At 40.1% G+C, this 14,297-nt stretch overlaps 1 protein-coding gene across 1 annotated transcript in view; it reads left to right on the top strand.

Moving 5' to 3' along the window:
- Positions 1-1,715: 1,715 nt before the first annotated feature.
- The window catches only part of dst (dystonin), a 207,487-nt gene continuing 194,905 nt past the window's right edge, over positions 1,716-14,297 (top strand). The window contains 2 exon segments of the mRNA XM_046357465.1: positions 1,716-1,868; positions 2,173-2,386. Coding sequence (XP_046213421.1) covers positions 1,857-1,868; positions 2,173-2,386 — 226 coding nt within the window. The 5' untranslated portion in view covers positions 1,716-1,856.

Here is a 14,297-nt window from a genome sequence, read left to right on the forward strand (position 1 = left end):
GTCGCTGAACCAAGTCCTGGTCGGGGCTACCCCTATTGCTTTCTTTACCATGCAAGCAGTCTATGGACAATGTATGACAGCAGTCCATGCTTTGTTTTAGTTTAGCTGGTAGTGTTTCTGAAAGCACTTGTGGCACAAATCTCATATAGCATTTAGCAAGTGTAGCATACGTTCAGATGGTCTGGACAAGATGTGTGAAAAATGCTAACATCGGTCCTATGACTTGAATGGGGTTTGTGCCACAAATGCTAAAACATTAGCACTTTTAAACATTGCCAGGGATATAAAACCAAAGCATGGATTGCTGTCATGCCTTCTCCATACACTGTTTACATACTAAGAAAACCAATATGTTATTTTGTGATATGGGTGAACTATCCCTTTAACGGTTAAGGTGTTGCCTTCACAGTCGCTGGACCACAGTTCGAGTCCCGGTCAGGGCTACACAGTTCATGGATCATTATATTTATGTCATATCATGCATTGTTTGCACCATTTCAAACATGATTGCTTTCACCATTGAGCAAGAGCATGCTTTGTTGATACACCCATGGTCAATCAAATGTTGGTGATGGTGACTGTGATATACCCTGAGTTAATTGTTAAAGGCCCAATGTAGCCGTTTTTAAGTCAATATCAAATCATTTCATTTTCATTAAGATGGCAAAAATGGCTTTGAGCAAAAAACGATGTATCATGCAAGAATTTTGATAGGACTGTCTGGGAGTGGTATGAGTGGGGAGGGGGAAGCTGAAAACGAGCTGTTATTGGCAGAGAGGTTCGGAACAGTCTTTGTTATTGGTCTATTAACCAATTTACTGCATGGTGATGTCACCATGGAAAGCTGCAACACCAATGCCAACCTGCTGATTAGAAGGTCCTGTATTTTCAAGCAGCAACTATAGTGAAATAACACTGATCAAATGTTTTCTCATTTTTACAGTGTGTGTTTCATAGGCTGTTGTGCAATATGATACAAAACACAGGAAAAACAGAATGTTGACTGCACTGGGCTTTTAATGTCCTACTCTAATTTAGATTTAAACAGCAAAGTTGTTCTATAATTGTGCAATCGAACTCAACATGTGACTGTATAACCTATTGCTATTTGAGCAGCCACACCCTGCCTCGATGTGTCATCACACGGTGTGGATAAGTATTAGTTATGTACTTGCTCAGTTACCCTATCACAGAGCCTAGACACAGAGAGACGGCCTAGACAGACAGACATACAAGAACATCATAAATAACCCAACAGAATGCATACATTTTTATTTGGACTTCATAAAGATTATAAGGACAGTGCTCTAAAATTGCACATTCATTGTCAACTAGCAGCATTTCTAATGAATGGCACACAGAGCACATGCGCATCAGGCAGCAAAACAACAACCCGACTGTGCATCACAAAGGATGCTCATGGACCAGTCTCTGGATTTCTGATTGGTTTTGGACGGTAAACATGGAGACTACGCAGTCACCACTAGACACGCATCCACCCAGGATGGCGCTGTAAGACCGCGTCATTGGCCACAGCTTGCCGATTGAATAATCAGAAATACAGCGCTTGGCTCCTCCAGACTCCATCCGCCCTCTTCTGTATCCTAGGATGGTGACGCGTTGACATGCTAGAGCTCTCGCATCGCATGATACTCTCCCTGGCCCAATCTTTTCACACTCTCTGGGGACTTGACATCATTTCGGGCTCTCAATCCAAAGGGGAGACAAGCATAATGTAATGAGCAGAGTGCATCGCTACAAGGGTGTGGTTCTGATTAAAAATAACATAGCCTGCCTGGACGCTGTCTGAGTTTACAGCAAGTGGATAAAGGATTTCGATATAATCAACTGATACCATGTATACAGCGGTAAGTCTTATTTCTGGCCTGGCGGGGGAGCCAGATACAATTGATTTTCATTCTAGCTGCCTGCTTCTGCTTTTTATTGTTGAATCAGAGATCATTGCTAGGCGAGATGGTGGCTCACACTACGGTGCCTTCCCTAGAGCAATGTACATTTACATTACGCACGTCAGTTTAGGCAACCGTGGGAGTAGCGATGGTGAGACATGTTACATTGTGTCTTTCTGACTGTGCTCATATGTGTGTTGTCATATTTGTTTTACGATGGAGCGAGCAACACATTGATCATTTATTTCTATTGTTTCAACAGAGCTCCGGTTCTGGCAACGCTTCCCTTCACTGTTCCATGTCTTCATCGGCGGATTTCTCGGACGAAGATGATTATAGTCTTAAATCTGGGTCGGTCTCACCGGCACCGGGGGACACGTTACCCTGGAACCTACCAAGACACGAGCGACATAAGCGACAAATTCAGGGAGGATCCGTTTTGGATCCAGCAGAGAGAGCTGTGCTCAGGATTGCAGGTGAGTGCCCATATTTAATTGATTGTCAGGGCCGGATCTAGCCTTTTGGGGTCTCTAAGCGAGACTTGGTTGCTCCCCCTTCCTCGCGGGCAAAACATTTTAGTGGTCCTCCTTCTTAAAAAAAGTGGATAATAAGATACTTTTGAAGCGAATATCCTCCAATTCTACAAATTTTGCCATGGGGCGGAGAGACATTTATGCAATTTTATGTCAGATTTCATGCAATTCTATTCATTTTGCTATGGAGGCAGAGATAAATCAAATTCAATTTTGCAATCAAAAATTGTTAGCTGACATGACTAATTGGGTGACTGTCAGTGACTGACATAACAAGTGAAAAATTGCTGATCCACAACCAAATTTAGAACCTGCACTTTGTTAGTCTACTATTCTAACTCTCAACAGTAAATTGAGACTCTGATTTGTATGGGGGTGGGGGGGCCCTAAGCTACCGCTGGGGCCCTAAGTGATCGTTTATGTGCTGCTGATAATATAACATTTACATTTACATTTACATTTACATTTAAGTCATTTAGCAGACGCTCAACATGAAAGCCTATTGATTTTGCACATCTATCAGATATGGCACATAGCAACTCTGATGTGTAGGCTACAGACTACAGGTTCTATTTATTCTCCATATAAATGGACTATGGGCAATTACAGTATAGACTGAATCAGCTGCTGGACAGTCACATATATAAGCAGTCAGCCACTGTCACTTCTGATACATGTCCAATTCAGACAAAGCCATACATGTGTGTAGGCATCTGTAGCCAATAATTAAGCTTCTGTCTCATAAGAATAGCCTATAACACAAATTAATAAATGCATGTCAAAACCTGTAGGCGAGGTACGTTATTTGCTGTGTTGGAATGCTCACATTAATCCTCTATTCTATTGACCGTCCAATGGCTGTTGAGGTTGAGTTCTATAGGTGAAAGTGCAAGGAGCAGTCATCATTGCCTGTGCATAAGGCTGTGCATTAGGCTATTAGAATCGGAATTTGAATATTCATTGTAATCCTTTAATACATGGGCTTATAAGCTGCAGGGCCTTTATGCAACTTTTATGTTGGTCTGATGATGTTTATTTTGATTAACATGTTTTAATTTTTTGAATATATATTTTTTAAATGTGATAGGAATCATTTGATCAACATCTATGCCACAAACTGGGAATTTCACAGTATTGAACCATGTGGCCTGCTGCAAATGCAGTCTGTGAAACAAATGAGAGTAGGCCTAGTAATGATACATTCCAGGGGCGACCTTGCTAAAGGATTTGTTTTTTTGCTTGTTTGTTTTTTGCAAAAAGACTGTTCTCAGACCATCATTTCAGTTCAGTGGCCTTGACAGGGCTGTGATAGGCCTATGCACTTTTCAATTCAGGAATGAATCGTTAGTCATATGATCAGAACCATAACTACAAAGTCAAGTATTTGGTTGGCAATGGTAATGGGAATATGGGTATATCTGCAGGGTGTGCCATCTCGCCCACTTATCTCCTTTTCCTGCTTGATGACATTCCTCAACAGAATATTTGGCTTTGATAAAAATGGAGCAACAGGAGTCTATCATATCATAATTAAGCCTGATGTGATTATAGACACTGGCAGGAATGCGGTTTTAACCAATCGGCATTCAGGATTAGACCCATCCATTGTATAACATATCATAATCCAGCCTGATATGATCATACGACCAACATTATGTTATTATAAGGCTACATATGCTATTGCCTATCACACGTACAACCTTCAGTGTGTTGCTTGGTATGAAATGCTATTTGATGTTTCTAAAAGGGGCCCTTATTGTTTTGTTCACGATGTGAGTAGTCCTAAAACCCAGGGTGGCAGGGTGTAGTCATTGTTCAGGTGGATTTGATTTGATTAGGATCCCCATTAGCCAACGCCAATGGCGACAGCTCATCATACTGGGGTTCGATAGATGACAAAGAAGACATTACTGACAAAATACTTTACAATTGACATACATTTAGATGCATCTGACCCTTTCCCAATGATGTCTGATACTGGGAAAAACTTGCCCTCTGATTTCTCCCCTTTTGTTTATCTTATTCATGTCTGTAACTGTTGTCCATACCATCTTGATCACTTCTCCCTAGAAAGCATTGGCCTATTGATTCTCTGTATTTTATGTAAATAATCTGGTTGAATAGAGCCTGGACTGTGTTGAAATGAATAATCATCAGCATCCTCTGTTCATTCGGGACTGCATTTCCTCTAGAATGAAACCCTTTTGATATTAGGACCTGTGAGGACATCTCCTCTGCCTGCTGTTGCATGTGACCTACATGCAGACTCATGCAACAGAGATGGAAAAATATATACAATATTCCAGATTAGTGTATCATATGTATAACACAAATCATTTTTTGATCAGTGAAACGTAATTTTGAAGCATCTCTATGTTAAAACAAATATAATATAGGCCTTGATTTATGAATTATGACAGTTGTCATCCTTTTATAATAATTGGATTAAGTATGTCTGGATTAAAAATAGGCCTACAGGTGTATGATCTTAATTTGATCACCCTGTTGTTGGAGGACATTTCCCGTGCAGCAGGAAATGCTAACTTGTCATCTATTCAAAGTTCAAAAAGACTTCTAAATGTTCTAATTTCCACTAAAATACCAGGCTTGATTTGCCCTAACTAAACATGTATCAACCCCTTCAAAATGTAATTATAATCTACACAATGATCCACAATTCTTGTTGCCTCATAATTATTTGACTCCCCTGAGAAAATGGTCAAATTATGATCCTATATCTGTAATAAGGCAATGCCAAACAAGTAAAACAATTGAATAGAGTTTATGCTTAAACTATGTAGCTATACTTGTCATGGAATGAAAACATTGTGGACTGTCTTGAAATGACTGGAATGGTAATCAGTGCTTATTAATGCATATTAAACACAGCAGTTCATGATGACTGATTTTGTAATGAACAGTCGCATTAGCCTCCTGGTATTGCTGGGATGTTGGTAAAAGGAGGGGAGCCGCGTGCATTAGTATTCTCTTGTCCAGCAGCCCTTTCTCCCTCCCTCCCAGACTGTCACAGAACACTACCGGGATTCTCATGACACCGGAGAGGCGAGTCGCCTATTGGTTGTTGGGGGAGGGGGGGGGTCCTTGCTTGGAACAACAGCGCGGATCACTCCTCAGTCCGGATCCTGTCCCGCAACTAGGCTACATATTCTCGTCACAGCGTCTGGTGAATGTCCAGCCTGTAGAGCTCTATGGTGGATCCCCGGTAATGGCTCACCACAACGCGACACAGGCGGGTTATGTGCTCGCGGACGAAAAGGAATACCTTCAAGCTTATGAGGATGTCCTCGAAAAATACAAAGGTATGCTAATTACTTTAGCCTATACTGATTGAATATATGCGTTAATTGGTAGGCCTACAATGTTTTGAAATGAATCAAATAGCCATGTATGGGAAAATTGCTCCGTGGTAGCCTACAGCCGAATGACAGCCCTAAACAAGTTTGTGAGCTTTGCAAGCAATGAGCTTTGATTTCAGCGGGTCGGAGTGAATGGAAACATGAAAGTCTAAGCTATTTACTTGTAGTCTACAGCCTTGACAGTTGATATTATAATTATGAAAGTTGTGTTTACCACGTTTTGCTGTCACTTTTGTCACGTAAAAAAGGCAGACTCGAAATTACTGTAGGCTATATTTTGGTAGGCCTATTCATTATGGAGATGCTTATTTATTTGAATAAAATATAATGCAGGAGATGTTATTTACTTGCCTTGAACATACACTATCTATGAAGGATTGAATATTGTTGCGTGGATGACACCTATTTTGTTATAACTCTAGTTTGATCTATTGAGCATATTGTAATTGATGTAGGCCTAAACAACGAGAGGACCGTGGTCCATCAGCTAAAGATGCAGCAGGCCTATTAACTTACATCAGTCCATCAAGCATTTACATTCAGGCTGAGAGGACTTGAGGCCAAGTCAAGTACTGGAATTACATTTTCAATATCCTGTCTACAGCAAAGCATTCTCCACTAGCTGGATGACATCATCCCAGTTCCCATAATCTCTGACCAGGCCTATAGTGTGAAACTCGAATAGACTACGTCTCCTACAGTGATTGTTTTTTCACTTTATATTTTCCATCTCCCCCACATTATCTGCACCGTTTGAACGATCAGTGAGTAAAGGTCATCCGTGTGAATGTGTTAGTTGTGTATGTTACTGTGAATCCTTGTTAACCAGTGTTCACTAACAATGCAGATTAATGTGGTCTCTCTCTCTCTCTCTCTCTCTCTCTCTCTCTCTCTCTCTCTCTCTCTCTCTCTCTCTCTCTCTCTCTCTCTCTCTCTCTCTCTCTCTCTCTCTCTCTCTCTCTCTCTCTCTCTCTCTCTCTCTCTCTCTCTCTCTCTCTCTCTCTCTCTCTCTCTCAGCTGTTGCTATGACAGCAACAAACAGTCAGCTGTGACCTGGCTTAATGGTCCTTGACTAGAGCCTAATGGAATCATATGATGTAGCATCATTTGGAATGTGTCTGACTTTTGTCTCCAGGCGCTAGGTCAGACAACAATTTGTTTTATAATTGGTGCTCCCTACAACCACCTACATACTACATACTTCTACTTCAAATGTTACAAAAAACATTTTGGTTTCTAAAAATGACTTTGGTCCACACTTATTATTGTTAGTTACCATAATGTTAAGAATTGCACCCACTCTAAACCGATATTCTATTAATATTATTTCTTTACTTTGATTCTTATAAATTCTTCTCTTGAGCGTATACATCATTACAAATGTTGGTAATGTTTAATAATACCGCAATAATAATTTAGTATGTGCACTACTTATCAGTAGTTTATGAAATAAAGGTATTGTAAAGTGTTTTAAGCCCGACAGTGATTTGAGCCGAACATTTGAATACTAGTGATCAATGTCATTGTCACCTGCAGCCAGGGAGCTGTGCTGCAGCTTTAATAGACAGGCCAATAGCCTTGCAATGCATTGCCAACCACTTTAGGAATATCCCTGTTTGAAATGATCACAAGGCATATCCGTGGACCCCTTTCCTTCAGTCAAATGACCCAGTGGCCTCATGGGTGGAATGTTATTCATATTTTTCATAATTTCATAATTAATAAACATTCTTTTTAAAACCCCGCAAAAAATCTGGTGTTTCTATGTCAAACAGTTCTGTTATATTTCAGTTTTCTGTTACGTATATAAAGTGTAATATTGGGAAGCAAACTCAAAATGTAATACATTTCAACTCTATATCTGACATGGTACAGGTGTCTTCTTTTTTTAAGCACATAACCTTGTGTGTGAGGTGGATACTTTTGTTTCAAAGTAGATTTGTTTAAGACTAGCAAGAAAGACTCTGTGGGACCCTGATTTAGCCCACTGCAGTAAAACTTTAATGATCTAAGTTATTTTTCAGGTGACAGATAGCTGGAAATCACCTTTTCTGAGGACTCAGTACAAAGTTATAATGGGAACAAGGAGGAAGTTCAATACTGAATCATAATTCATGTTTTGGTAAAAATATATTACCTAGTGATGCACCGATATTACATTCCTGGCCGATAACGATACCCGATATTTTCCTTGCCCCCCCCCAAAAATGATACCGATAACCGATATTAAAAAATGTTGCAGCCTTTTAATCATTCTAGTACAGTTAAATAGTTAACACACACACATGGACGCAGCGGTCTAAGGCACTGCATCTCAGTGCAAGAGGCGTCACTACAGTCCCTGGTTCGAATCCAGGCTGTATCACATCCGGCCATGATTGGGAGTCCTATAGGGCGGCGCACAATTGTCCCAGCACCGTCTGGGTTTGGCCGGGGGTAGGCCGTCATTGTAAATAAGAATTTGTTCTTAACGGACTTGCCCAGTTAAATAAAGGTTACACACATACACACACCACACTGACCAAAACGTTTTTTGATAGCATTTACTTATGTCCCCATTACCAGTAAAACATCATCAAACCTATTTCTTTCACTTACTTGCTGTGCTGTTTTATTGTTAATTTGTTCAGTCATTTCATTCTCAAACAGGATTTCTATGGGAACGCCGTTTGGGTCTTTGGCGTGTCAAAAAACACTACGTGTCAAATAAGCTTGTTGACCAATCAGGGCCTGAATATGACTGCAAGTCACATAATAATCTAAGGCGTTCATACATTTTTGACGTAGTTATTACACATTGATTAGACTATTACTCGTATTTCATATGTCACAACGATTCATCAATACGTATGCTATGCTGCTGGTAAAGTTGTCTCGCACACCTACAGTGCTGGTCATAAAAAAAAGCTAGCTAGCCCATGGATGCAAACAATGTTCTTCCCCAAAAACATAGCAAACGAAATGATCTGTTTCTGTAGTTATAGTTAGCTAGCTGACTATAGCTAGGTGTCATCATTTAAAATAACCTTCATTTAAAAGACAGTTCTTTTTTTGATTAATGGTGGTCGGACACCCAGGTGTCATCATTTAAAATAACCCTAATTTATAAGACAGTTCTTCTTGGATGAATGATGGTCGGACCCATCTATGTGAAGCTAGCCACAATAAGGATTAGCCATAATAGGGACTTTGCGGTTAGTCTTGAAAATAAAAGTATGTCATTGACAGTGATGCAAATGAATACAAATAGTAGAATTATGCCATAATTGAATAGAGCATGCTAAACAAGGTTGAAATGTTATTATATAAAATCAACAAAAGACAATAATTTGTTAATTTGACAAACATCTGTTGAAATCACACTGTATGTATTATACTCTACTCTACTCTACTCTACTCTACTCTACTCTACTCTACTCTACTCTACTCTACTCTACTCTACTCTACTCTACTCTACTCTACTCTACTCTACTCTACAAATTGGATGCAGTCTATCACAGTGCCAGCCGTTTTGTCACCAAAGCCCCATATACTACCCACCACTGCGACCTTTCGCTATCCTTGGCTAGCCCTCGCTTCATACTCGTCGCCAAACCCACTGGCTCTAGGTCATCTACAAGTCTTTGCGAGGTAAAGCCCCACCTTAGCTCACTGGTCACCATAGCAGCACCCACCCGTAGCACACGCTCCAGCATATCTCTCTGGTCACCCCCAAAGCCAATTCCTCCTTTCGCCGCATTTCCTTCCAGTTCTCTGCTGCCAACGACTGGAACGAACTGCAAAAATCACTGAAGCTGGAGTCTCATTTCTCCCTCACTAGTTTTAAGCACCAGCTGTCAGAGCAGCTCACAGATCACTGCACCTGTACATAGCCCACCTGTAAATAGCCCATCCAACTACCTCATCCCCATATTGTATTTATTTATTTATCTTTCTTCTTTGCACCCCAGTATCTCTACTAGCACATTCATCTTCTGCACATCTATCACTCCAGTGTTTAATTGGTATGTTGTTATTACTTCACCCCCATGGCCTATTTATTGCCTTTACCTCCCTTATCTTACCTCATTTGTACACACTGCATATAGACTTTTTCTAATGTATTATTGACTGTATGTTTGTTTATTCCATGTGTAACTCTGTGTTGTTGTATGTGTCGAACTGCTTTGCTTTATCTTAGTATCTCAGTTGTAAATGAGAACTTGTTCTCAACTAGCCTACCTGGTTAAATAAAGGTGAAATAAATCAATACAAACTTTAGAATTGCTTTGGGGGCATATGTATTTCACTGTACAGCCTTACCAATGGATTGTGGATCAATGACATGTGGTATCAGTCTACTCAGTGACACCCAGAGAACATTAGTGTCGTAGCTCTTATTGCAGTACTCTGAAACAACTGTGAATTGAGCCACATTTATTGTCAAAGTTTGTGTACTGAACACTATTCCCAAGACAAAACAATACTGATTGGATGTTTTGGAGTCTGAGGAGGACGTTGGTAACAAATAGCTTGGGTATTGAGGAGACTGATACCCCAAATCCTTAGGTAAAGCTGTACAGTTCAATATGAATATCAATACAATACAACAGGCTGACTGGGGGGGTGTGATATCACACAGTCACAGTCCCGCGATACAGCGCTAATATTTGCATAAAATCTTCACAGTTGTGTTCTGTGGGTGTCACAGAGTAGACTGATGCCCCATTTTATTGCTTCACATTCCAATCTTGTTCAACATGATCTAGTCTAAATATGGCATGATTCCACCAATTGTAACCTTCTGCATCACTTTCAAAGAGGTACTTTTATTTTGAAGGCAAACCACATATTCCACTATTGTGCCTAATCCTTATTGTGGCTAGCTTCACAACACATAACCCGGTCTGGTCGACCGTCACTAGCCAGATGAAGCTAGCTGGCTGCTTATAACGTTAGCTTTGGGCAACAGGGTTAAGTAGCTGGCTAGCTATTTATTTTCATGAACTGAAGTTCAATTTCAATAGGTGAACAACAAGTGGCTACCTAGCTAATACTTACTCACAAGGATTCCTAAATCATTGCTAAGAATTAGAGGTTGACCGATTAATCGGAATGGCCGAAAAAAAATCTGTATTTTTGGGCGCCGATGTCCGATTATTTTTACATTTTTTTTTAATTTTTTTATACCATTTATTTAACTAGGCAAGTCAGTTAAGAACACATTCTTATTTTCAATGACTGCCTAGGAACTGTGACCAAAGGCTCGTATTTCTGTGTGTTATTATGTTTTAATTAAGTCTGAATTGATAGAGCAGTCTGACTGAGCAGCAGCAGGCCCGTAATCATTCATTCAAACAGCACTTTTGTGCATTTTGCCAGCAGCTCTTCGCAAGCGCAGCGCTGTTTATGACTTCAAGCCTATCAGTCTAATGGCTGGTGTAACCAATGTGAAATGGCTAGCTAGTTAGCTGGGTATGCGCTAATACTGTTTCAAACGTCACTCGCTTTTAGATTTGGAGCAGTTATTCCCTTGCGCTGCAAGGGCCGCAGCTTTTGTGGAGCGATGGGTAACGATGCTTCGAGTGTGGCTGTTGTCGATGTGTTCCTGGTTCGAGCCCAGGTAGGGGCGAGGAGGGGGACCGAAGCTATACTGTTACACTGGCAATAATATAGTGCCTATAAAAACATCCAATAGTCAAAGGTATATGAAATACAAATGGTATAGAGAGAAATAGTCCTATAAATACTATATTAACTACAACCTAAAACCTCTTACCTTGGAATATTGAAGTCTCATGTTAAATGGAACTGCCAATTTTCATATGTTCTCATGTTCTGAGCAAGGAACTTAAACGTTAGCTTTTTTTACATGGCACACATTTTTACATGGCACATATTACTTTCTTCTCCAACACTTTGTTGTTGCATTATTTAAACCAAATTGAACATGTTTCATTATTTATTTGAGGCTAAATTGATTTTATTGATGTTTTATATTAAGTTAAAATAAGTGTTAATTCAGTATTGTTGTAATTGTCATTATTACAAATAAAAAATATTTAAAAAAAATCGTCCGATGAATCGGTATCGGCCTTTTTTGGTCCTCCAATAATCGGTATCGGCGTTGAAAAATCATAATCGGTTGACCTCTACTAAGAATATTGAGAATGACTGTAGTTTCTACTGGTCATTGTTTTCAGGCTGATTGTATTGGTGCTAGCTACAATAGGTACCAAGCTAAAGCTAGCTAGCTACCTCAGAAGTTGCGGTCGAACAAATAATGCTTAATAACTAACGCGGTATTGTAAACCCATTGTTCGTGGCCGGTGATTGCTTGTTTGCAGACTTTTTTGTTCAGCTTTGACAGTGCTACTGATAGTGTAGTGGTGGCGCTTGGCTTGCATGTGCAAATTCAGAAAACACAATATTCTATAATAGAAAAGTGTTATTTGACATCTCAAATTTAAAGCGTATTTAAGGCGTCAAATAGCGTTATTGTTAAATATTGTTATTTGGCGTGTATCTTTTTTGACACGCAATGACACAAACGGCATTCCATAGTATGTCGTGAAACTAATAGCATATTACTGTGCAACTTCGGTAGGGCAACATCTGAAAAATAGCGCACTTGGTCGTGTGTATCGGTGCTTGACTAGTTGCGAAAGCCATCACCCACGACAGAGAATGGTTGATTGTCAAGGGCAATGAATTCCATTATCTTGGCGTTAATGGATTTCGCCTTTTGAGTTGTCTCGCTGAAATGTTCTTACTCTTTCAATTGACTGCTTGACTTGTTGACTGCTCGATCCACACAGCAGACATTCTGGGATAGGTTAGGAATGCTGTGTTGCACGTGTAGCGCAACATTTTACATGGCTTCATTACGTCATGTACCTACATTATATAGCTATATCAGCTTTGACATCGGTTTTGCACATCGGTGTTAAACTAGATATCGGGCCATTACCGATGTTGGCATTTTTAGTTAATATCGTCCGATTCCGATATGTTCACCGATATATCGTGCATCCCTAACATTAACTGTTCGTCAGAGCATTTATCTACCAGACAGCTTGCTAATAATACTTAACATACCCTGGGGTGTTCCATCTGAAAAAGTCCAACACCCCAAAACATGTTGTTGTAACTTGAACAAATGTCATAGTCTCGTCACATTATTTTATTTTAAGGAATGACTCTAGGCTGTAGGGTAGTTCAGTGATGTTGAGAACATTCTCTATAACTGTCTTCATACAGCCTTTGTCTGTTGTTCATCTATAAAGCACAGAGAGCCTCAAGTCTCCCTAAAGCTTATCTCCGTGTGACCTTTTGTGCATCAATGAAACACTTATTTAGCTACATCCTATTCAATAATAGTTACCAAACATAACAAACGGTGAGTAAGCAAAACAAACTAGCAACATATCTGTCACGCCCTGACCATAGAGAGCCCTTGGTTCTCTATGGTGTTGTAGGCCAGGGCGTGACTAGGGGGTGTTCTAGTCGATTTATTTCTATGTTTGGGATTGAGTGGTTCCCAATTAGAGGCAGCTGATTATCGTTGTCTCTAATTGGGGATCATACTTAAGGTATCCCTGTTCCCACCTGCATTTGTGGGATATTGTTTTGTGTTAGTGTTACTTCACGTTCGTTGGGTTTTTATTGTTTTGTTGAGAAGTTTCACTTTTAATAAAGATGTGGAACTCAAATCACGCCGCGCCTTGGTCCATCCATTTTAACAACCGTGACAATATCCTTGGTCATAGGAACATGAGGAAAATAAACTTTGCTCCAGCATTAGCAGTCAAGTAGTTTTTACCCCAGAAGAGAAGTTGTATCCATAATTAGGATGTTTTAAACCAGGGATGGGCAACCTTGATGGGGGTAGAGGCCACAAAAAAATCTGAACTCATCATGAGGGGCCACAGTGGCTCATGGGTCTGCATAACCACATCCATACCCACACATGTTTTTTTTGGGGGCCCTAAGGGACATTTTGTCTGGGGCCACCCCCACCTTGCTATCAAAACATTTTAGTTGCCCACCCTCTTGACAGTGGAGAGAAAAAGGTTTTAGAGTTCATTTCCTGCGATTCTACACATTAGGTCAAGGGGTGGCACTGTTTTACAGCAAGTTTGCTGCAATTCTATATATTTTCCCGGGTGCAGAGAGAAGATTTAGCTATTATTATAACTCATTTCATGCAATTCCACTAATTTCGCCATGGGGCAGAGAGAAAAATGTGCAGTTTTACAGCAAATTTCCTTCCCTTTTTTATATGATATCTGAGTGAGAGTAACTAACAATATAAATAGGGGCCCCCGGTCTGTAATTTGACCATGATTACTACAAGTTTAGATAGCTGGCTAGACTAATTTACTCATCTAAAACATTTTAGCTGACATAGGCTAATTGAGTGACTGTCAGTGACTGGCATAACAAGAGAAAAACTGCTGATGCACTGGTCCGCGGGCCTACAAAGGGGGGGTACGGCC

This window comes from Oncorhynchus gorbuscha, linkage group LG07 (genome assembly GCF_021184085.1).
Source record: "Oncorhynchus gorbuscha isolate QuinsamMale2020 ecotype Even-year linkage group LG07, OgorEven_v1.0, whole genome shotgun sequence".
Lineage (NCBI taxonomy): Eukaryota > Metazoa > Chordata > Actinopteri > Salmoniformes > Salmonidae > Oncorhynchus > Oncorhynchus gorbuscha.